General features: G+C 39.3%; 1 protein-coding gene across 3 annotated transcripts in view; it reads left to right on the forward strand.

The window, feature by feature from the left end:
* Nucleotides 1-25,585, forward strand: part of USP31 (ubiquitin specific peptidase 31) — a 143,050-nt gene that overhangs the window by 24,666 nt on the left and 92,799 nt on the right. For all 3 annotated transcript variants that reach the window (XR_012512750.1, XM_010340861.3, XM_074381930.1), the window contains exons 2-6: nucleotides 13,912-14,049; nucleotides 15,308-15,396; nucleotides 15,490-15,582; nucleotides 16,195-16,330; nucleotides 19,203-19,347. Coding sequence is in view for 2 of the 3 variants with exons in the window: in XM_010340861.3 (XP_010339163.2) it covers nucleotides 13,912-14,049; nucleotides 15,308-15,396; nucleotides 15,490-15,582; nucleotides 16,195-16,330; nucleotides 19,203-19,347 (601 nt within the window). In the remaining variant the exon portion in view is untranslated. The remainder of the gene's footprint in view (nucleotides 1-13,911; nucleotides 14,050-15,307; nucleotides 15,397-15,489; nucleotides 15,583-16,194; nucleotides 16,331-19,202; nucleotides 19,348-25,585) is intronic.

A 25,585-nucleotide genomic window follows, 5' to 3' on the forward strand; every position in this document is an offset into this window, starting at 1 on the left:
GCCGTGTAGTAATACCAGCCTCACAGACTGTGGTGTTTAACAACCTTTGGCTCCTTTACACCTGAGTGGTGAAAACATTTTAGCAAGACCAACCAACCAACACACCAACCCAGCCTGTGACAGCAGGTCTGGGACATAGAAAAGTAGTTAAGTGCTAACAGGAAGTATGCTCCACCTCCAGACTTTCTCTGAGTCTAGCTTTGCAAGTCTAATTTTTTTTTTTTTTTTTTTTTTTTTTGAGGTGGAGTCTCACTCTGTCACCCAGGCTGGAGGGCAGTGGTGTGATCTCTGCTCACTGCAACTTCTGCCTCCCAGGTTCAAGTGATTCTCCTGCCTCAGCCTCCTGAGTAGCTGGGGTTACGGGCCTGCACCACCACAGCTGGCTAATTTTTGCATTTTTAGTAGAGACGGGGGTTTCACCATGTTGGTCAGGCTGGTCTCGAACTCCTAACCTCGTGATCTACCCCCATTGGCCTCTCTAAGTGCAGGGATTACAGGTGTGAGCCACTGTGTCCAGCCAGTCTAATTGTTTTATAGCTTACCTTTGATGCGTAGATGCTCTAGGGTTTTAAAATTTTTTTATTTTTGTGAGACAGAGTCTTACTCTGTGGCCCAGGCTGAAGTACAGTGGCACGATCTCAGCTCACTGCAACCTCTGCCTCCTGGGTTCAAGCAATTCTCCTTCGTCAGCCTCCTGAGTAGCTGGGATTACAGGTACATGCCACCATGCCTGGCTGATTTTTGTATTTTTAGTAGAGATGGGGTTTCACCATGTTGGCCGGGCTGGTCTTGAATTCCTGACCTCCGGTGATCCACCCACCTTAGCCTCCTAAAGTGCTGGTGTTACAGGTGTGAGCCACTGTGCCTGGCCGTGATGCTCTAGGCTTTGACCCCTTGAATTTCAGACTGTTTTTGAATAGGTATATTTATTTATATCTCCAGTGTTCTAGTGCCAGATGACTCACTGAGGAGTCTGTCCCCAAGAGGGCACTCGCTTCTTAGTATGATATATTCTATGCCATTGTGTCATCGTTGAATAACATAATGATAATCCATTTGTCTGGCCTTAATGGAGAATGAGTCTTTTATGTAAGTGACTTCTGAGGTGCTTACTTAAACATCAGATTCTTACAATTTTAACTGTTTCTTTTGATTAGATGATTTGATCATATATTTTGTACTCTGCCAGGGAAAGAATCCTGGACATAGTCTTTCCTTGGTGATGTAGAGTTGTTATGGATATCATTGATTGATCTCCTTTTAGGTAATATGGAAGTTTTCTTTGGGGCTAGTGGAACTACACAGGCCCTAGTGAATGGTTCTGGATTGCTATATTATTTGAATTCTTATTTCTGCTATGATATTTCCTTTCATTGCTCCCCATCATCTTCCTTTGTGCCAATTTTCACTTGCTTTATCCTGTTTCTGGGAGCCTTTACCTCCTACTTCCTCCTGTACTTTTCTTCTTTTTTTTGAGACAGAATCTCACTCTGTCTCCCAGGCTGGAGTGTAGTGGTGTGATCATGGCTCACTGTAGCCTTGATCTTCCAGCTCAAGTGATCTTCCCACCTCAGTGCCCCAGCAGCCAGGACCACAGGTGTGCACCACCGTGTCCACCTAATTTTTAAGTTTTTGGCAGAAACCTGTCTCTGTTGCCTGGCCACAAGCAATCTTCCTGCCTTGGGCTCCGGAAGTGCTGGGATTACAGGCATGAGACACCATGCCCGACCATTTTGCAGTTTCTAATCTGCCTCTGGTTAAGTACTAACTAAATAAATAGAATTGGCTTTAAATAATACTAAATAAACTGAAGGCCCGAGAGTCTGATGAAATTAAGAAACTTCAGTATTTTTCTTTTTTGATGTCAACTTTTTTTTTTCATCAACAGTCTTGCTCTGTGTTTTTTTTTTCATCAACAGTCTTGCTCTGTTGCACAGGCTGGAGTGCAGTGGTGCGATCTCAGCTCACTGCAACCTCCACCTCCCAGGTTCAAATGATTCTCTTGCCTCAGCTTCCAGAGTAGCTGGAATTACAGGTGCGTGCCACTACGCCTGGCTACTTTTTGTGTTTTTAGTAGAGATGGTGTTTTACCATGTTGGCCAGGCTGGTCTTAAACTCTGCCCATTTGGGGCTCCCAGAGTGCTGGGATTACAGATGTGAGCTGCCATGCACCGAGCCTGATGTAGACTTTTTAAATTAAGTATGGCATGTATATAGAAAAATATGTCGTTAGTGTACAGCTTGATGTATTATCCTAAAGTGATAATTTGTCACCCAGATCAAGAAATAGGATATCTTTAACACTCCAGAAGGTACCCCTTCTGGAATGTTAGACTGTCATCTTAACACCATTGATTAGACCGTCTTCTAACATCATTCATTAGATATAGACAGTTAGACTGTCTTCTAACACCACTGATTAGTTTTGTCTGTTGTTGGACTTTATTATGAGTGGAATAAATATATATTGTTTTAAAAACAGCTTTATTGACATAAAATTCACCTATCATTTAATTCACCCATTTGTTGTACAGTTCAGTTATATTCATGGAGTTGTGCAACCATCACCACTATCAATTTTTAGAACATTTTTATTATCCCCCAAAGAAACCACATACTCATTAGCAGTCACTCCCTATTTCCCTGGAAGGGTCCAGCCCTAGATGAACACTAAGCTACATTGTGTCTCTGTCTAGTCTGGACATTTCAGAGAAAAGGAATCATATAATATGTGGCCTTTTGTATCTAGCTTCTTTCACTTAGCATATTTTCAAGATTCATCAATTGTAGCATATGTCATACTTCATTTCTTTTTACACCTGCAAAATATTCCATTATATGAATATTTCACTTTGGTTTATCCATCTGCTGATGGACATTTGAGTAGTTTCTGCTTTGGTTATTGTGAGTAATGCTGCTGTGAACATTCACATATAGATTTTTGTGTGGACATAATTTTTTGTTCCTCTTGGGTATGTTTTAGAGGTGGAATTGTTGGGTCATATGGTAACTGTGTTTAATTGTTTGAGGAGCTCTCAGGCTCTTTTCCAATTTTATTCCCATGAGCACTGTGTGAAGGTTCCAGTTTTTCCATATCCTCATCAACACTTGTTAACGGACTTTTTCATTCTAGCCATTTGAGTGGGCGTGAAGTGATGTCTCATAGTTTGGTTTGCAGTGAGTATATATTCTTTTGTGTTTGGATTCTTTTGCTAAAATTTAGTATGAGATAACATCTATTTCTGTAAGAATAGTGTCTAAATTACTGTAGAAAATAAGGAAAATATATGCAAGTTGAAATAATAAAATGGACTTTCTTGCTGTCCCCTCCAGTGTGTTTAATGTAATTGATATCAAACCGTATATCCAGATTTTCATCATGTGATCTTTATTTCATATTGACTTATGAGTAACTTTTGTCATAAAAACTTTTCAGATCATTGTATGAAGGTACTATAACCTATTTTTGGACTTTTAGATGACTTCTGGTTGTAATGAATGTATTTTGTACATATATCTTTCACTTTTGATTATTTCTTGAGGCTGTATAAAATGTGAAATTCCTTTCAGTAGTTATCTCTTTGAAAGACTCTTACATCATATTATTACCTTATTTACAGAAGGATTGTACCACTAGCATTGCTAAGAATGTGTGGTACCTTACTATTGCAATTAAAAAATAAATCTTTAAGTTGCTAAGTAGAAAATAGCATTTCATTGTTTAAATTTGCACTTCTTTGGTTAGTAGTGAGGGAGAACAGCTCGATCTATTCTTCAGAGTTACTGTATGATAGTAACATTTTGATACTAGGGAATTGCCCTATTTTGATTTCACACTGCTCTTTGTTTGCCTCCCTGTATTCACACACACACATCCATTTAGCATCCACATAAGACACGCAAATGATCAACGCCTGAACGGACTAGAATTGGTCAAGATTGGGCCAGGCCAGGCCTAGGCTGGTAGGGTTCTGAATTGTACTTTGCTAGGAAGACTGGAGCCAGAATGAGCTGGAGGTGTCTGTGCTGGTTTTTAGGAGATCTGTTTCTTGTGGTCAGGATTGAAAGAATGAGCAGGGGCCGTGATTGATTGGAGGACAAGCCTATGTGTGGCCCAGGAGTCAGCCTGGCTTGCCTTTCAAGAACCCACAGGGTAGTGCCATGGCAGGCCTGTGACTTGGCAAGCATCTAAGGCAGTTAAATTTTACTGGGAGTACTCTGAATTTATGGTGATATGAATGCATAATTTATAGTGAAACTTGCTGGATCTGCTTATGAGTAATATCCCTTAGTTACTACTAATTGATGTTTCCGTTATAAAAATGCAATAGCAGAATAATGATTCAAAACAAGGTTATTTCCAGAATATTTTGGATCCCCTTATACAATTGGCTGTTCAGTCAAAACATTTTCGGTCTGTTACATTCAAATGTCAATATATTCAAAATCAAGAGAATGTATACCTTGCCTCTTGTCTGTGTCTATATATAATCTTTGCATGTTTATATATGCATGTTTGGCTTAGGAGTAGTTCAAGGCCTTATCTCTTTTTTCCTCTACTCTTTGCCTATCCCACGTTATTCTGCCTCCTGGGATGCATAGGTCACTTTACTTCCACTTTGGAAAGGAGTGCCACTCAGCCAAGAACATTGATTGGCTCTTGTGCTGTGGGCAGGGCCATTGTGCTGAGTTCATAAGTCGGTTTGTTCGGTTTGTTCCTCCTCTACTGTCTTTACTTGTTCAGAAAGCTGCTACTGACATTCTTTTTTTTTTTCTTCCTAGGGTTAAGCATTCATCCCCACCACCTGATAAGCCAGGATGGCCTAAAAAAATCCCTGTGTAGCTGTAGGGATAAATACCTTTTCTTTCTTTCTCTCATTTTTCTTGGATACTGGCTGCTGTCCCTTTCCCCAGTGGTTAAGATTCAAAGGTTGGTTTGGGCTTTGAGTTTAGAGTTAATATAAATGGAAAACTTTGATTTAAAGCTCCATAGATCTGTCTGTTTTTAAACAGCTTAATTGAGATAAATATAAAAATTGTATGTATTTAAAGTGTACAACTTGATACCTTTTAAACTCTCAATCATTTGTAATGTTTCATGATAGGAATATATAATAATTTATTAGATATTTAGATGGCTTTCCAGTTTTGACTTTTAACTGTTTCAGATTATTATTCTTCCTGTATGATGACCTTTTAGTTGCATTGGGTCTGGACGTTTGCATTTTTGTGTTGATTTTAAGTCAAAATGTTTCCCCTTCCTCCTTCAAAAAGGGGTTTGTTTTACTAGTTGAAAAGAATTATGGATGGTGTTGGAAAATGACAAAGAGGCCAAAAAGAAGATTTATTTGAGTTACTTACTTGGATAGTCAAACACATTGTGGTGACCTGAGCTGACTGTAAACTTGGAGTCAGCAAGGCTTGGCCACTTAAATTGTGTGGGGAAGGATGGACTGTTGGCGGAATTAGTCTCCACCAGCAGAGCAGCTTGAGCAATATAAGGTGAAGAACATCCCCTTTACATTACTGATGAGAGACAGATGTAGTTCTCCAAAGCCAGATCTTTGTCTCTGGTGTGTTTGCTTTCTCTAGCATCCTGGAAGACTTGGGCAGGACATTGTTCTTCGCATGCTGCAACTTGATCTTTCTACATAGTCTACATTCCTCTTTTTTCCTCAAGTAATAACATCGCAATTAGATAAACTGCATTTTTGTTTCTGGGCTGTATTTCAGTCATAGGAAGAAATACAAATTGCAACAAAACAAAAACTGCTTAACGAGGATTTATTTAAAAGCAAATAAATTCCCTGAACCCTCAGGGTTGGTGCTTCTGTAGTTCAGTCACACTTTGTCTAATTGAGAATTGACATTTAGAATGAAGAACCTTAATCCCTGTATGATGCTGAGTCCTGTATGGGGACAAATCATTTTAAAGTACTTTGTTGAACAAGGATTATGGACAAAAATATTTTAAGGCTTTTTTAATCAGCTAAGGTTGAAGAATAGTGATAACTGGCTGGGCACAGTGGCTCATGCCTATAATCCCAGCACTTTGGGAGGCTGAGGTGGGTGGATTACTTGAGGTCAGGAGTTTGAGACCAGCCTGGCCAGTGATGAAACCTGTCTCTACAAAAAATACAAAAATTAGCTGGGCATGGTGACTTGGACCTGTACTCCCAGCTACTTGAGAGGCTGAGGCAGGAGAATTGCTTGAACCCAGGAGGTGGAGGTTGCAGTGAGCTGAGATTGTGCCACTGGACTCTAGCCTGGGCAACAAAGTGAGACTTTGTCTCAAAAAAAAAAAAGTGATAACTTTGAACAAGTTACTTTGTTTCTCTGAGGCTACTTTTTTTTTCATCTATAAATAATAATACCACATAGGGAATTTCCTAAGGGTGAATTTCTTTATTTTATTATTATTATTTTTTGAGACAGAGTCTTGCAGTGTCACCCAGGCTGGATTGCAGTGATGTGATCTCGGTTGACTGCAGCTTCTGCCTGCTGGGTTCAAACGATCCTCCTGCCTCAGCCTCCAGAGTAGCTGAGGTTACAGGCATGAGCCATGATACCCAGCCATTAAGGGTGAATTTTATAGAAAATAACACCTATAAGCCATAAGTGTTGTGCCTGATACAGTAGAAGCACTCAATAAATATTAACTGTCACTGTTACTCTTTGCACCAAGCATTGTATTTTGTTTGCTAGATATTGGGGAAGTAATATTGAGTAAGACATTATTCCTGTTCACTGTCTAGTGATGCATGTGAGATGATCTGTCCTGGAGATATGAATAAAACATAATATAACATGTGACACAATGCACTTATGACAAAGGAGCCTCCCATAAGTTTTGATACTTTTGAAAGTGAAACTCCAGAGCTTTTCCAGTGTGGCTGTGTTTATTCTCAGACTTGGCTTCACATTAGAAATAGTCTTTAAAAATAAGTCACACTTGAAAAAAAATTAGCAGTAGGCTGCTGCCAGGACATGGTTTTTATTTTTAGGTTTTCCCAGGTAATTCTAATGTGTAGCCAGGGATGAGAACCAATGCTTTAGATATTTTCTCCTTTTCTTTCTCTTTGGCATTTTTAAGGATTATGTAGTATCATAGGATGATTTTTTTTTTTTTTGATTTTTCAAAACTAACATAATAGCATCTGTATAGAGTTTTAGACTTCATAAAATGCTTTTATGATCTCATTAAAGCCTTACAGTAATCTTTTTAGAAAAACATTATTATCACCATCCCCATTTTGCAGAAAAGATGACTGAGGCTCAGAGAAAACACATGTTAAGTAAAAAATGGTAGAAAGGTTGGGCGTGAACTGACATCTATAATCCCACCACTTTGAGAGGCTGAGATGGGAGGATCACTTGAAGTTGGGAGTTTGAGACCAGCCTTAGCCAACATGGTGAAACCCTGTCTCTACTAAAAATAAAAAAATTAGCTGGGCATGGTGGCATGCCTGTAGTCCCAATTACTTGAAGGCTGAGGCAGGAGAATTGCTTGAACCTGGGAGGCAAAGGTTGCAGTGAGCCAAGATTGCACTACTATACTCCAGCCTGCGTGGACAGAGTGAGACTCTGTCTCAAAAAAAAAAAAAAAGAAAAAGGAAAGAAAAAAAATCAAAAGTAGTAGAAAGAGGACTTGAACCCTGGTATTAATAATCCAGTCTTTCTGTTTCTATTGCATTTCTAGAAGCAAGTTTCAACCATTGTGTAAATACTTACTTGGAAGTCTTCTCTTGCTACTTGTATAATCTGTTGGGAAAACTTTTGCTCATTGTTCATCTGGCTGAATCAACTTATAGGATATTCCTTTCACTATTTCTCCCCTTCATCCTGGCTCTTGACCATACTTCAACACTTAGATTTGTGGTTTCATGAGTCAGTTATAATTTCTTGAAATGCGGTAACCATTACTCAACCCCTTTATTAGAGCGTTTTCTTTTAGGTGAGGAATGTATACTTTCCTAGTTGTTATTCAGCAGAGTCCATGCCCCCAAGTCTTTGTGGTACATATGAGTTTGCTCAAAGTCTGACACTAATCTTACAGCAGTGCAGATATTCTTTGCTATCCAAATCTGTTTGGTTCCTGAGTTTGGATCCTGAGAATCTGACTATGAGGGGCACCTATACTTCAGTTATCCTGTGTTTGGCATTTGCATCTGGAAGGATCAGGAGGTCCGTACAGGTTGAGCATCCTAAATCTGACACTCTGAAATCTGAAGTGTTCCAGAATTTGAAACTTTCTGAGGACTCACATGATGATCAAAAGAAATGCTCATTGGAGCATTTTGGATTTTGAATTTTCAATTTGGGATACTCAGCTGGTAAGTACAATACAAATAATCCAAAATCTGAAAAAAGAAAAATGAACTCTGAAATACTTCTGGTTCTGAGCATTTTGGATAAGGGATACTCAACCTGGTGCCAGGTATAACATGCTTTTCCCTGTGGCCAAACATGAAGAGAGTCCAGGGAAAGTGTGTGGCATTTGCTCCTGTACTCATCAGGTTGTCTTTCCTTCCTGGATGGAAGCCCCCTTTCCCTGTGCCTCATTTCTCTCTCTCCTCTCCCACCAGGGTCCCCTGCTTATCCTTCTCAGGAGGGAGAAGGGGTTTGAGGGGTGTGGTAGAGGCCATTCTAGCCCTAGGGGAAGGATGTGTGAAAGTCTGGAGGCCTTAGGCTTTCTTTCAAGGGCCTGTTATTGCCCCAGCCAGCTAATACTAGGGGCCTTTGAGTCTCATTTGTGCCTTCTGTTGAAAGACTTCCCCTCAGAGAAGAAGATAAGAAAGGAGAACGGCTGAAGGGCACAGAGGGCCCTATTTATTCTGTGTCCTAGTATGGCATACTATTGTATGGACACTATATTACCATTTTTTCATGGGTCATATCTGTTTTTACAGTATTCATCTCTTTGTACAAATCATTCCTTACGTTTTAGCGAATTATTCTTTATCAATGTAGTAGGTGTCCTGAAAGTAAAATTCAAAAGATGAAACTTTCTCAAGACAAGTACCTATTATTTTATTTCCAGCAGCAGCCCAGAAACCAGGTTTCACTTTTGGATAACATCTATAAACCCAGCTGTTTGCATTTCATCTATTTCTTTTTCTAAAAATGTAATACTATTGTCTGGAGTTCTGGTGTTGTGTGTGTGTGTGTGTGTGTGTGTGTGTTTGTGTGTGTGTGTTTTCGTCCATGATCACTGGAAACAAATTTTATGTTTATTCTGGCATAGAATCAAAGAAAGTGGGCAATGATTAGGTTTGATGAGTCTTGCAAGCTACCCTTCTTCTGAAAAGAGTAGCCCAACTCCCGATCATTCATGTCAGACCAGTATTGCCACATCCATTTCCTATAGGTTGAAATCACCAGTGACCTACCATTGCTTTTTCTTCTTCCTGGGGTTAGGTGAAGATGTCTTGGACCAGTCAGTATCTTTTTCCGGGAGTCTGAGATGCATCGGCCTTTTTACTAGGGCTCTACAGGAAGAAAGACCCTCATATCTAATTTTATGGCTCTTTTCTGACCCATGTTTCCAACTTTTTTTTCCCTTAAGAAAAAAAAATCTCTCTTTGAAGGGTAAGGAGAAATTTTGTGAAATTTGAAAATCTGGTAGGTGTTTTGCCTTTTATTTTATTCTTTAGTAACTATATGCTAAGGATCATCTCAACTGAGGGGAAAATTGGAGCAGTGGTCAAACTTGTTTGTAGTAAGATGTATAGGATTTAAGCCATGAGGCTCAGTTTAATATTTTTTCCAAACAGAAACACTAGACCCAAATTCTGTAAAATAGACACAAATACGTAAGATTAATTTTAAGAAGGTTTACGTTCTATTTTTTCCTTTCTTTTTTATTTTTATTTATTTTAAGTAGAGATGGGGTCTCTATGTGTCTCCCACGTTGGTCTTGAACAGGGCTCAAGAGCCCTTCTCTGCCTTGGCCTTCCAGAGTGCTGAGATTACAGGCATGAGCCAACACACCTGGCCCACATTCTGTTTTCTATAGAAATGACATATTTAAATAATTTTTCAGATTGTACCAATGCTTCTATTTACAGATGACATTGATAACGTTTTTAAAACTGCAAAAATGCAGAAAAATTAATATAGGACATCAAATAAACTAAGGTTTAATTATGAAAAAAATTATAAAAAGCAAATCAAAGCAGCATCAGATGGGACCAAAAATGTGACCAGATCACTTGCTGGGACTCTTGGGGAGGTTGAGTAAAGATTTAGGATGCAGGGGTCTCGTCTACTCATTTGATAGACCAGGAGTCGAATCCTCCGATACAGTGTTTTGTGGCAGAGCCAGAGCTTGAACTTAGGATTCTTGACTCCTACTGTTTTTCTTTTTTCTGTGACACATACTAAAGGATTGGCCTTTAGATTCTTCTGTTTTGTTTTGTCTGGGGAAGAAGTAAGATAAGTAGTCCCCTGGGTATCTGCAGTGGGAAAAAGTTACCATTGTGAGGGATAGAAAGAGGTGCTTTTGTGTTTTCATATTGAGATTTTCTTTTCCTTAAATTTCCTTTAGGGTGTGATGTAGTGATTTAGGGTGGGGTTGACCCAGAGTAGATTTTGCCCTAGTTAAGAGGATTTCAGACGTCCTGTTGCCTGTTTGGTCGTGCCCAACAAACATCTTGTTGAACAGCCTTGACACTCTACCTTAGAACACAGCAATTGGTGGGGAAGTGTGGATGAGTTGAAGTGATAGTGGCCAGAACTGTAAATAAATTTAATGCAGTCTTGATAATTGAATGTGGTCTTCACCCTGAAATCTGAATGGATGCTGTGTATAAAATAGCTGCTTTGAAACATTTGAGTTTGATTTGAGTTGATTTTTTTTTTTTTTTTTTTTTGAATGCCTATGTTGAAAATTTTCGTGTTTTTTCCTAATTGGAAGTAAATAAGAGAGAGCATTCGGAACCAAAGCTTGCTATACTTCTGGCAGTTTGGGTGACCCAACTATATGCCATGAGATTGTCAATACCCCTGCTATACCTAAGAGCTCTTTTTGGCAGTTGTCCTCTGCTTTCTTTACAAAACAAACTCAAAAAACTAGGTTCCCTGCCTTCCTGTCTCTAGCTTATCTGCATCCAGGACTATCTTTACCTCATTCTCTTCCATCTCTCCTACCTTCTGTTTAAGGCTGATTCCTTTACAGCCTTGTTTAAATCAGTCTCTCCTTCTCCCCTTACCAAAGAATCACTTTTTTTTTTTTTTTTTCCCCATATGAGTCTTGGTCTGTTGCCCAGGCTGGAGTGTAGTGATGTAATCTCGGCTCACTACAACCTCTGCCTCCTGGGTTCAAGCAATTCTCTTGCCTCGGCCTCCTGTGTAGCTGGGATTACAGGTGCGCACCACCATGTCTGGCTAATTTTTCTATTTTTAGTAGAGATGGGGTTTCACCATGTTGGCCAGGCTGGTCTCTAACTCCTGATCTCAGGTCATCTGCCCACCTCTGCCTCCCAAAGTGCTGGGATTACGGGTGTGAGCCACCACACTCGGACCAAATAATCATCTTTATTCAGATATCTCCTTTCTGTTAGCTCCTTCCCTTAGCATGTTGGTCCCTCCACTCCCTAAAGTCCCCTCTAGATCAGGTGTCCCCAAACTATGGCCCGCAGGCCGCATGCGGCCCCCTGAGGCCATTTATCCAGCCCCCCGCCGCACTTCAGGAAGGGGCACCTCTTTCATTGGTGGTCAGTGAGAGGAGCACATTATGTGGTGGCCCTCCAACAGTCAGAGGGACAGTGAACTGACCTCCTGTGTAAAAAGTTTGGGGACGCCTGCTCTAGATGGTCACAGTATCTTTCCTCCAATCTTTTATAACTGAGGTCTTTGGTTATAAACAATCATCTCTGGCAGTAAACCTTTGCCTTTTCATTTCTTTTAACTGTCTCTGATAAATATTCTGCTTCATTGAGATTGCATGGGCAAGCAACCTCTTAATTTGCTACTCCACAGGATCTGCCTCAGAGCCTGTCTGACTTGACTTTTCTGCAGTAGTTTTCATTGTTGCTTGCGTTCCTGTGGAGGTTTGTTTATCCTCACTTGTATGATACCACTCTCTCCTGGCTGCTACCTCTTTGCTTCTTCACGGGCAGCTTTTCTGTGACCTTTCCCAGTGTTTAAGGTTCTGTCCCTGCTGCTTCCTTTTCTCACCAGATGTTCCCTGGGTTTTCTCTCATGTGATAGGCGTGTGCTGCTCTGATTCAGATTTCCAGCTCAGATCTCTTTCCTGAGCACCAGATTTAACCTCACTTGGAATCATATTGATACCTCAAATGCAGCTTGTTCAAAACTGTGGTACCCTAATCTCTCCCTCTGTTCCTGGCTTCATTATCTACCTAAGTCAGAAATGGGAGATCTTGGTGTCTTCCTTGCTTTCCTCTTTCAATCCATCAGACTAGTTTCACCTACCTGTCTTCTCCCTCATTTATTCATTCAGTCATTTAGTTATATCAATTTATACTTATGTATTTTATATTTTGGGTTGTAACCCAATATTATTTATTCTGTTGATCAAATTGTCCAGCTTTGGCTGTTGGGAACTCTTTTACGTTGATTTATTTGTCCCTTTGACATGTCCCTGTCTTAGTCCTGGAATTGGCTATTTCTCCACGGAGCCCGAGTTTTATACTGGGAAATGGTATTAGAAACCAAGATCTGGGCGTTGGATGTGCATGTTGTTATTGGGGTGTCACTGCTTCTGTGCCTTTCAGTGTACAGATAGATGGATATGAACCCAAGTGTATATAAATATCTGTAATTATTTATCTGTTCATTTTTATATTAAGCTAAATATAAGTTTATACTAGGCCGGGTGCGGTGGCTCACGCCTGTACTCCAAGCACTTTGGAGGCCAAGGCGGGCGGATCACCTGAGGTCAGGAGTTCAAGACCAGCCTGACCAATATCTTGAAACCCCATCTTTAAAATAAATAAATTAATTAATTAAATAAAAGAAGATTTTTATACTGACTTTAGCTGATTCATTGCCTTCTCTCCTTGCTTATCTGTAACTTTCCTCCCTATGAGAAACTTGGCACCCGTCACCACCATCCCATCATGCTACACTGTAAGCATGGACTTCCTCCCTGTCCCCCTCACTAGGCTGTGTGAGTATCTCACATACTTATTAAATCTTTGTTGATTAGTGATGAATCTTGAAATTGTAATGTATCTTACACAGTAAAAGTTTAGCATTTTAGCAAAAGCAATATAAATAAATCTTGTAAAGTTTCAAACAAAACTTTTAACTGCATTGTTATGTAATACGTGTTATTTGTAGAAAATATGAAAAGTCAGAAGGAAAAAAAGCATCTGTAATTCTGTCACCCAGAGATAACACTTAATATGTTGGTACATGTCATTTTAGAACTTTTTCGTTATGTGTATATGTCGACACCCCCTAAACGATTTTTACAAGAATTCATTAACATTACATATTTATAGCCTTTTTTTTCACTTAATATAGTGTTTTGTAAGGATGTCATGTAGTTGTACCATAATTTAACTGTCTTTACTGTTTCATCTCCTACTCTAAACCAATTCCCCTTCCTAAGATGTCCAAGTTATTACCAATTATTTGCTTTTATAAACCCTGATGAATATTTTCTTAGAAGTCTTGACAGGCTGTTCTCATGGTTTCTTTAGATATACTTCTAAAAGTAGGATTGCTGGATTAAGTGTATTTTAAGGGTTCTGGTACATGTTTCTAGGGGTGAGGTTTTTACATTGGCATCTGTTTTTACTTTGCACTTCTCCTAAAGTGTTAGAGAGGGAGGTACTCTCTAACACCCTTGAGATCTTTCATCTCTTTTGGGATTATGAATAAATAATTTTTTTTAAAGCCAGGAACTCAAAAGTGTTCATGCTGATTTATTTACCTGCATAGACTATCGTGTCAAAGAATGCACTGCAGTACCGGGGAAATTCTCAGCATGATGCTCAGGAGTTTCTGCTGTGGCTTTTGGACCGAGTTCACGAAGACCTCAACCATTCAGTGAAGCAGAGTGGCCAGCCTCCTCTGAAGGTAAGGATGCACGCTCCCCTAGGGCAGTCAGCTAGCCATGAGAGCCTGTAGATTCTTCTACTGAGGACTTGTTACATTGCATTAATACAATGAAATTGACTAAGCTCTGGGTGAGTATAATATTCAGTGGATACTTAAAAGACCTTTCACTTTGCTGACTACTATGCTGGCAGTGTAAGATACAAGAACTGTTGTCACCAAGGAATCTATAGTCTAATGAGAGTGGAAACATTTGCATGTATGATGAACTTTAGATTAAAATTAAGTGATCCCATTTCACTAAACTTTTTAAAGCAGAATATGTTTGCTTTCTATTCTAATAAGATACATACTCTGTAGTTCACTGGAGTGAATACACAATCACAAAGGAAACATGGATTTTCTCTGCTGTTAGGATTGGATTTGACCATAGGAGCCCCCAGAATGTTGTTACTGAGAAACATAGTGATTAATTCTTAATTTTATACATGTAGTCTTAAAAGTATGGATAAAATGATTTATATAATAGAAAAAAAAATTAAGACTAAAGAGTTGCTTCCCTTGGGCAGCTTTTAAGTTTTTGATAATTTTGCTCTGTACTTCAACTTTTAAATTTCCAGGTTTGGTGAGTTGTTAAATTATTCTGATTCAAGGTCCTTTTGTGCCTCAACACTCTATTCTGTCATAGGTTTATATGTGTGTGGCTGACTCTCCCACCAAATTGAGATATCCTCAAGGTCAGGCACTGGGTCTTAATATCTTTGTATCATAATGTCCTGTACAGTGCTCTGTGCATGTGGTAGTAGGTGCTCAGTAACTAATTGTTAGGTGGAGGGACATGAAAAGTTAAATACAACATAAAGTAGAGTGTGATTAGGCACCAACATACACTGCACAGCTAATCAGTCCTAGGGATTTAGGCATGGGCAGCATTAGTACTTTTAAAGTGATTGGGGATACTTCCTGGAGGAGGTTGGGGTGGGGGCTTTGAGAATTGGAGGGACACTGGAACATCCTGGGGAAGTAGAGAGCTGCCCAGCTGCCTGAGTGTGGTATAGAGATGATTGCTGGCAGAGTCTGTAAGGAGATAAGTCCATGAGACCCACATCCTCCTTGCTGTGTTCTGGCTCCTTTAGCAGGTGCCTGTCACTGAAGTATCTGGACCAGATGCTTAGTCTGTAAAGGAAGTCAAGGACATTTGTAACTCTCTAGGTTCATCTTCAACCAATAATTGATCCTTCTGGTCTGTGAAATTGTACTTTCTTTTTTTTTTTTTAAGCCACCATCAGAGACTGATATGATGCCAGAGGGACCATCTTTTCCTGTCTGTAGCACTTTTGTACAAGAACTCTTTCAAGCCCAGTACAGGTATGAGCAAATCAGATATTCCCACTTACTTTGCTTACTTGACATAGTTCTGGGCGCTTTTAATGTTGAGTGTCTTACCTTTTTGTTTTGAAGATCTTCTTTGACATGTCCTCATTGTCAGAAACAGAGCAACACTTTTGATCCTTTCCTCTGCATTTCTTTGCCAATTCCTCTACCCCACACAAGGTAAGGATGGATTTAGTAAAATGAAGACTGTATTTTCTTATAGTATTCCTTTTCCTCTGGAGGCTCCTATTAGGTTATCTTACTTATTTAGACAGGTAAGAAGATTAACAGTGGGACTGAATACAGTCATTGCTACAACCTTACAAGAATAAATGCCCACCTGAGTTTGCAGGGTGAGTAGGCACATGAGGCAAGCAGGGGCTATGAAGTCTGGCCCGATTTGTCGTCTACACATAATATCGGGGGAGCGGGAGAGCGGTTGAATGCCTTCAGGATTCTCTGGAGACCTTACTTTACATTTCTTGCTCCTTAATTGCTTTATTTTAAACAATTTCTCAACATTTCCAGGAGTTAGGCTGTTTTAAAGAAAATACAAAGCACAGAATCAAGTATAGATACATTTTTGTTTTATGAAGATTGCCTTTTTCAAAGATCTTGATGATTGTTTGATGGTTCTACTTAGAGCCAAATGAAATTTTTCCATCCAACTTCCGAATAACAGTGTGGGTTAGCTTTGGTTTTGTGTTGATTTCAGCTCAGGCTTGGTTTGCATCTTCTATATTTTAGTTGAAATAAGTGACTAATGAGAAGATCTGACTTTGATCTGTACAGGCCTCTCTATGTCACTGTAGTGTATCAAGGGAAATGTTCTCACTGCATGAGGATTGGTGTGGCTGTGCCTCTGTCTGGGACTGTCGCCAGACTTCGGGAAGCAGTGTCTCTGGAAACAAAGATCCCCACTGATCAGGTAATAAGTCTGCTAAGTCCAGCTATATACATGAGCCACAAAAGTATCGCTTTCTGTTTTTTTGTAATTTTTTATAGTTCTTTGCCAAGTACGATTAGATGGAGATTTAAAACCAGCTGCATTTAGAGTTGAGGGGAAAAAAAATCAAGACTCAAAAGAGTAAAGTGCATAGAGAAACTTTTCGTGTTTCATTTAATTGTATATATAATTTTAAAAGCTGTGACTTTACACCAAGACCTTCTTGTAGCTTTGTTCATAAGGTATAATTAACCCTTCTGAAATCATCCCTGTGGATATATATGTGAACAGTAGAGCTTCCTTGCAGTATTTGACAGTCAAAGAGGCTTCGAAAACTTGAGCAGTGACACTAGAAAACCCCTTCTCATTGTGTTGATAAGAGTGGACATCTTGCTAGTACCGTGTTTTGTACATGATAATCAATATGTTTTGCTTTTTCATTACGTCTGGATCAGAGTCTCTTACCTTGTTTGGATCAGAGAAAGGAAAGTTGTGCCCATGCCCCTTTTTGGGGTACATGTTTGATAAGCAGTTATGTTGAAATTGACCAAAAATACTTTTGACCTGTTTGTGACTTGATATGTTTTTGCATATAGTTTTTACTCCATTTACTGTTATTATTTTATTTGGGAAAACATTCTGTATTTAAGATTTATTAAGGAAAGATGACTCAGTAGCTAAATAGCTTTCCCTAGATAGTAGCTTCTGGAAGCTACTATGTAATCCCTGGAATAATAAAGGTGTTTTGTACTTTGGCCTCATGTGGCCTCATTTGGGAAGTTACCACAGTAAAACAAATACAACCAGCAGTGTTTCCTTAATATAGCAAATATCTCATATTTTTGCAGGCCACTTACTGGCATGTTGATAAAATGTTCATATTCTTTCTTACTCTGAAAAGCTCATTAACTCTTTCTTTTCCTCAGGATGAGGGGAAAGGCAGAAAAAGAGGGAGCAAGGCTTCGGTGGTATCCGGGGCAAATCTGGTTGCGTCTTTACAGCTTCCAGCACTGTCTGGCTCCTTCTGCATGTGGTTTAAATTGGTGAAATAATTGCAAGTTTGCTTTTGACCAGCAGAAAAACAACATGATCATTAAATTCATTAGGAGGAAAATATGCCAGGAGCATTTTTGCTGGACTATTTGTGGAATATACCACCAACCCCTTTTACTTGGTAGATTTGCAGAATGTTAGTGCTGGTAGAGGGGACTGCAGGGGTCCTGTCCAACTCCCTTATTTGAAAGAGGCTCAGAGAAGCCATGTGACTTGTTCAGGTTTGCAGGGCTGGTTGGTGGTAGGCCGGACTGGAACCTGTGTGCCCAATCCAGTGCTTTTTCACTAGACAGGGCGGCTTGGAATGTAATGAAATCTTTAAATGTCTCCAGTGTTCTCCTCTCCAGCTTTTGTTTCTCTGTATTCCTTGACTGATTGATTGAATGATTGAGACAGGGTCTCACTCTGTTGCCCAGGCTGGAGTGCAGTGGTACAATCATGGCTCACTGCAGCTTCAACCTTGTGGGCTCAAGTAATCCTCCCACCTCAGCCTCCTGAGTAGTGGGGATGACAAGCACACACCACTATGCCCACCTAATTTTTGTATTTTTTATAGAGACGAGGTTTTGTCATGTTGTGGCCTCAAGCATTCCTCTTTCTTGGTCTCCTAAAGCGATGGGATTACAAGCTTGAGCCACCATGCCTGTCCTGTTTTTCTGTTTTACTGTAAAATACTCAACCATTTCAGAAATCTAACAGAAAGAGGAAGTATCTCATATTAGGTATCTTAGTGCTAAGGGTTGCTAACTTTAATCCTATGTTCATTTAGATTTTTTCCATGCATATATTATATTATTTTATATAAGTAGAATCATTTATACATACTTTTTTAACCTTGGTTTTAGATCTTTGCATGTTAGTGCAAATATATATAGTTTATTCTTTTTAGTAGCTGTATATTCGAGTAGGGCTATAATATATTTAACTACTTAGTATTTTTGGACATTTGAGTTGATTTTTTTTTCAATACAAATATTGATGGTTTAGCCTGAAAAATGGAAAATTAAATGATGTGGGAGAAAGCCTCAGAGTCAGATGTGGACTCTTCCTTGATATGAAGCTGAATAGCTGTAGAACTTTTAGGCAAGTCTCTTGGTTTCTCTTCTTCCAGTGACATGGGGGAATTAGATGTTATGATCTCCTGGTTCTCTTCTACACCAAAACTTAGAGGAACTCTGGAGTTAGAGTCATAGAGTTCTGACATCAGAGTGCAAGTGTCCCTTAGTGTCCATGGGGATTGGTTGTAGGAACCCCTGCACTAGGATACCAAAAGCCACAGTGTTTTAATCCCTTTTATAAAATGGCACAGTATTTGCATAGAACCTAAACATATCATACTGTGTACTTTATTTTTACTTTTTATTTTATGAATAAATAATACTTGCACCTCCAATATACTTTAATTCATCGCTAGATAACTTATAATATTTAATGCAGCATAAATGCTATGTAGACAGTTGTTATGCTATATTGTTTAGAAAATAATGACAAGGAAAAAAGGCTATCTGTTCAGTATACATTCAATCATCCTTTTCTTTTCTTCTGAATGTTTTTGATATGCAATTGGTTGAATCCACAGATGTAGAACCCACAGATGACTGTATATTGTTATATTATTACAGAGGATATTGAGCTTCCAAGATTCTCTCATTAAAGTCAAATAAAGTAAGCATTGTGAGATGTTTCAGAGCTCTCTCAGACCACTGCCAGTCCTGATTGTCTGGAAAAGTTAATATAATTGGGAGATCAATTAGTATTGAATTTCCAGTTACCCAATTGTTTATATATTTCCTATTTTTAGATTGTGTTAACGGAAATGTACTATGATGGGTTCCATCGTTCCTTCTGTGATACAGACGACCTGGAAACTGTCCATGAAAGTGACTGCATTTTTGCCTTTGAGACTCCCGAAATATTTAGGCCTGAAGGAATTCTCAGTCAAAGAGGTAAATGAGCACCTGTTTTAATAATGCCACCTGGGTTTGCAGGTTTAACTATCATCTACCCTTTTAGATGTCTATTATATGATGATATACATTTTAAAAAATTGTAAAATACATGTATTTTTTAAATGATGGTATAAATCTTAGAATAATATTTTCCTAGAAGAAACCACCTCTTACTGTTTTAGGCAAAGATATGTCCATCGTTTAGTTGGGATAATCTGTTACTGAGATTCAGGACTGACTGTGACCTCCCTTAAGTAAGTAGCCTTTTTGGCATCTTATCATGGCATTCAGGAAGATAAACTATGCCAGAACTTTTTTTTTTTTTTTTTTAATTTTGCTATATCAGCTCTTAAGATTCTAACGTTTTTGCTATAGAATGTTTTCTTAGTACCCACTTTTAAGAAATTTGCATGTAACTTTTCACTGATAGACAGCAAAATGAAGTAAAACTATGGACAACATTGTTACTCTTACTGCGGTTTGGGCTGTGATTTGGAACTTAGCTTGGTCTCCCCACTATGCTTAAAGTTACTGGGTTATTCTGATTTTAAGAGTTATCAAGCAACGTAGACTTTGTTCCTGGCCACAGTATTCTTCAGGGTTCCTCCTGGGGTGGTTCTTCTTTTTGCTCTACCCTGGTGGTTATAAATGCACCAGTGTTACCTGGGAACTGGTCAGAAATAGAAATTCTGGGTCCCTACCCCATACCTAGTAAAGGAGAAACTGTGGTAAGCAAGCTCGCTAGGTGATCGTGATGCAAACTAAAGTGAGAACTGCTGCTGTTAGCAGCATTTTCCACTGCCTTGATTTTTTGAACTGAATTTCCCCTGTAGCCTCTACTTTTCTTTGGTTCCAGTTCCATTCCTTGACTTCCGCCTTCCCACTGGAATTTCTACTTAGAAATCCTACAAGCATCTTGCCCTTAGCATTTCTTTCTTAGATTGGTTGCTCCTGCATTTTTTCTAGAAATAATGGCACTACTACCCTCCTCTTCACTTGAACTGTATCCAAACTTGATGACTTCTCCTTCAAAATTCTCATAGAACTGTTGATACACACTGCATATTTCCTCTTTATTCTACTGCCACTGGCATGGTTCAGAACAGTCTCAACTGAGATTTTCCAGTAAGGTCTTTTATCTTTATCACTGAGCTTTCTCCAGTCTAGTTATTTCTCCACAGACACAGTTCTGATCATGTTATATGCTACTGATTTACCAGTGGTTCCTCTTTTCTAAGATTAAATCTAAACACCTTGGAAGGAGCATAACCCCCTGTGATTTGGTCCTTGCCTTTCTTTCCAGCCTCTGTACTCCATTTCCTCTGCTTCTTTGTGTCGTCTCTTTCACGTTACTCTTTGTTTCTCAGACATGCCATGTGCTTTTCCATGTTCCCTACCATTTGCTATGGTGAGGATTCACTTCTTCAGCTTCTGTCTTGTTAGCTACTGCTTTGTCTCCCCAAGGCACCTTCCAGTCCTCCCATCCTGCTAAGCTCTAAGAAGCCACTATTCTGCTTTGTCTCTTTTTTTGTTTTTGAGACAGAGTCTTACTCTGTTGCTCAGGCTGGAGTGTAGTAGCACAATCTTGGCTCACTACAACCTCAGCCTCCCAAGTAGCTGGGATCACAGGCATGTGCCACTACACCCAGCTAATTATTGTATTTTTAGTAAAGATGGGGTTTTACCATGTTGGCCAGCCTGGTCTCAAAACTCCTGACCTCAAGTGATCTGCAGGCCGCAGCCTCACAAAGTGCTGGGATTACAGGCATGAGTCACCACACCCGGCTCACTATTCTACTTTCTGTTTCTACAGATTTCCCGTGTCTAGACTTCTATATGAATGGAATCATATAATATATGGTATTTTGTGACTGGCTTTACTTAGTGTGATGTTTTCAAGATTCATTCCTATTGTAGCATATATATCATACTTAATTCCTTTTTGTGGCCAAATATTTTATTGTTTGAATAGGTCACATTTTGTTTATTCATGGCTAATGAACATGTGGGTTGTTTCCACCTCTGGCTAATATGAATGATGCAGCTGTGAACGTACCACACAAGTTTTTTGTGTGGACTTATGTTTCCTTTTCTTTTCATACCTGGGAATGGAACCACTGGATCATGTGGTAACTCTGTGTTTAATCATTTGGGGGAACTTACAGACTGTTTCCCAAACTGGCTGCACCATGTTACATTTTTATCAGCAGTGTCTGAGGGTTCCAGTTTCTCTACATCCTCACCAACAGTTGATTATTATCTAACTTTTTTATTTTAGCCATCATAGTGGATATGAAGTGGTATTCATTATGGTTTTGATTTGTGCTTGTGACTGACGTGATGTCGACCATCGTTTCCTGTGCTTATTGGCCATTAGTATGTCATCTTTGGAAAAACGTCTATTCAAATCTTTTGCCCATTTAAAAATTGCTTTGTTTGCTTTTTGTTGTCGACTTTTAGGAATTTTCACATATGCTGAGTACTAGACCTTTATCAGATATATGATTTACAAATATATTCTCCCATCCTGTGGGTGGTCTTTTAACTACCTGATAATGTCCTTTGAAATACAAAAGTCCTTAGTTTTGTTGAAGTCCAGTTTATCTATTTTTTGTTGTTGCTTGTGCTTTTGTTGTCCTATCTAACGTTTTATCAAATCCAAAGTCATAAAGATTTACCTCATACTTTCTTTTAAGAGTTTTATAGTTTTAGCTCTTCCATTCAGTTTTTTGAACTATTGCGAGTCAATATTTTATGTTGTTTAAGGTAAGGGCCCAACATTATTCTTTCTTGGTGGCTGTCAAGTTGTCCCACTTAGCTGACTTTTCAAGCAGATAGTTAAATTTCTATGAATGGGATAACTGAAATGGCAGAAGGCTCATTGGATTTTTCTGTGAGAGTCCAAACCAGAACTGTGGACAGCCCTTTAGAGGGGTCAGCTTAGTAGTTGTGTTAGCATAAAGGAGACTAGCATCTAGGCTTTGTGTCAGACCCAGGGAGACTGCTGCTTCCTAGCTTACCCAGTTTTTTAAAATTTTAGTTTCTTTACATGACGTGCAGAGGAAAAATCATTACCTTGATAGTGCTGATGTCAAGATTCTATGAGATTAGGCATGTCAGACATTCTACAGGGACTGACTATAGTAAGCCTTCAATAAATGGAAGTACTTTTATATTTCTAGTTATTGCTTCCAGTGTTCTGTTACTGGTAACACAATGTTGAGATGACCTTGTTTGCTCCAGCAGTAAATGAATCAATTACAAATATTTTTGCGCACTTGTAGATAACTTTTGCTGTGATTGGCATGAGTGGTAAATATAAAATGAGTATATTTTAGGTTTTTGGTACTATCTGAACAGAGATTTATTGAAGTTATTTAATGAAGATAATGTGGGAGGTACTGATGACCACAAAGAATAAGGCCAAACTCCAGCCCTCAAAAATTTCACTATCTAGTGAGCTCTTTATGATAGTTTAGCCTTTGTCAGTTTATGTAGGAGTATTATCCATGTTCAAAGGAAAGTATAAATGGAAGTATTGGGAAACCTTAGTGGGAGCTACTAAGACTGGTTGGGCTGGATCGGGATGGTGCCACAGGAGAGGGGACAGATTTGAATGTAAAGGATGGGTGGGCCATCTAAGGCAGAGAAGGGTGGAAGAAAGGCCTTGCAGTTTCAGTATGAGGGAGGGGCAGAAGCCAGAGTGTGATGGGCTAAGGGATAAGCAGAAAGCCAGAGAGGGAGACAGGGAATGTCTTCCTTTTTTGACCTTAGTGTAAAATGTAGGTGGTAGAGTATGCTCAATCCTTAAAAAGTGAAGGGGCATTTTCTTCTGAGACAGGAGGAAGGGGGACTATGGGTGAAGATGGAGACATTCAAGGTGGAGGAGAGGGAAGGTGAAGTGGTTTGGATCAGGAAGACAATTCCAGCAAAGGGGGAGGCAAGGTTGACAGAGTGGGTGGAGGTGTGTTTGGGCACTTGAACAGAATGGAGTGTTGTGGAGCAGGGAGGAGTGTAGCTGTTGCGCCGACCCTGGGCTGGTGTCCCCCTCAGCACCACCTTGTGTTGAAGGGACCACCTGACCCTCCCTCCTTGCTGTTTTTGCTAGGGTCTTTCTTCTGCCCACCCCTTAAAGTTTGGAGTTCCCAGGGGTCCTGTTTGCTGCTCTCATCCTCTGTCTTAGTCTTGAGCCTCTCCTTGGCCTGTCTGTTCAGCACTCATGGTTTGAACCGGCACGCTTGTATCCCATCTATCTCTATGCTTGCCATAGAGATCTATGTATCCCATCTATCTCTATGCTCCTTCTGACCTGTACATCCAGACGTTTACTTACTACCTTCACCTCAGTTGTTCACAGACTCCTCAAATTTTTAAATGTAGTGTACTACCTTCACCTCAGTTGTTCACAGACTCCTCAAATTTTTAAATGTAGTGTTCTGTTTTTTCTTTTCAGACTGACTCCTTTCTTGCATCCCTTATTTTAGTGAATCAGTCTAGTCTCCCAAGACAGCTGCTGCAGAATCAAACTTCTCTTTCTGCCTCACCCTGTCCATACCTGACCCTTATTGTTCATTTTGCCTCCTAAATATTTTATATGCATTCCTTCTGCTCTACTTGCCCTGCTGTTCTTATTTTGTACCATCTGTCCTTACCTTACTACCTCTGCCAGTCTGTCTTGAGTCTCCTATCAAACGCTCATGATTAAGGGCTCAGGTATAGTCTGGGGAGAAGTCGTACCTGCTCCATAGGTGTTAGGAGGATTTAAAGCAATAATGCATGTGTTTTCACACCTGTGGGGCTTTTGATCTTTCTGAAGTGTACTCCTCATCTTTTCTGGCCTGTGGAACTCCTTTCAGTCTTACCTGGAGCCCTGGAATCTTCCGTCACCTCTACTAATAGATTCGGCTTCATCAGCTGATGCAGACCTTCTGTGGATACGAATATAATGACATCACATAGTTCTTAATTTTTTTTGTATGTGTGTCTCTCCTTCTAGGCTGAGAAGGCCATGGCTTATCTTTCGTCTGTCTTTCATTAGCCTCCTTAATACCTGTCATATGGTGGGGACTTAATGAATGTTGATTGGATAAGTGAATCATGGTTTAGGGCAGAGATCAGTGAATGACAAACAAAAGTCAAGTACAATTCTTCCTATTAAGAAGCAAAGAAGAAAAACAGTAATTCTTGAAAAAAAAGAATACCTATTGTAAAATTTTCATTTTGAAATGTCAGACTTAGAGAAAAGTTGCAAAAATAGTACCAAGAATTTCCATATATCCATCACCCAGATGCCCCAGTATGTTAACATTTTGCTGTGTTTTATCGCATTTGTTCTGTGTGTTTTTTATCTTTTTCTCAACCATTTGAGAGTGAATTGCAGATACATTAACTCTTTATGCCTAAATACCTCATGTATTTCCTAAAAACAAGGATATTGTCTTATATAATCTAAGTACAGTCATCTAAATCAGGAAATTAATACTGGTACAATACTACATTTTTTGTAGCCTGGTAATTTTTTTACTAGTTGGCAAGTTGTTACTATATGATCCACTTCCAGGTGGAGTGAGCATTAGAAATATACCAGGCATATTGGTTATATTATCCTGGACTTCTCTCCAGAATTCCAGACTTGAAATACTATCATTTTACTTACAGTCTTTATTGGAACTTTGCCTTTTATCTCACTATTGTACTTCACAACAAAATTTTTAAAACAAGGCTTATGTAGGATCGAATATCAGGGTCTGCTTGGTCGTCATATCTCTTTGATTTCTTGTCTTTCTTGACCTTCCTTCCTTGTGTACCTTAACTTCCCTCTACCTGTGCAAGCTCACTTTAAGCCGCTTGTAGACTCTAGTCGTGTATATGTGCACGTGTGTGTGTGTGTGTTAGTATCTCTGTGCCGTCCTCCCTACTGTAGTCTTGGTCTATTTTAAACACCTCTTAAAAGTATCTTTCCTCAACTCACAGTGCCACCACCCCACCTAATGATCACTTTTCTCGTACTGTATTCCCTTTTTATTTTGTGTCCACCTCATTGCGACAGGAAATTTGAGTTTCTGATGCTTAGGTGTTCAATGATGAATAAAAGTATTAATAAATTTAAGATGTAAAAACAATAGAAAAGTCCCTAGACTGGTTTCTTTGAAGGGAAAAAAGCAACAATTAAGAAGGTAGCCCAAACTTTGTAGTTCTAATAAAGAAAAAAGACATTTGGATTGGGTAAAATAGT

Source organism: Saimiri boliviensis, chromosome 12 (assembly GCF_048565385.1).
Source record: "Saimiri boliviensis isolate mSaiBol1 chromosome 12, mSaiBol1.pri, whole genome shotgun sequence".
Lineage (NCBI taxonomy): Eukaryota > Metazoa > Chordata > Mammalia > Primates > Cebidae > Saimiri > Saimiri boliviensis.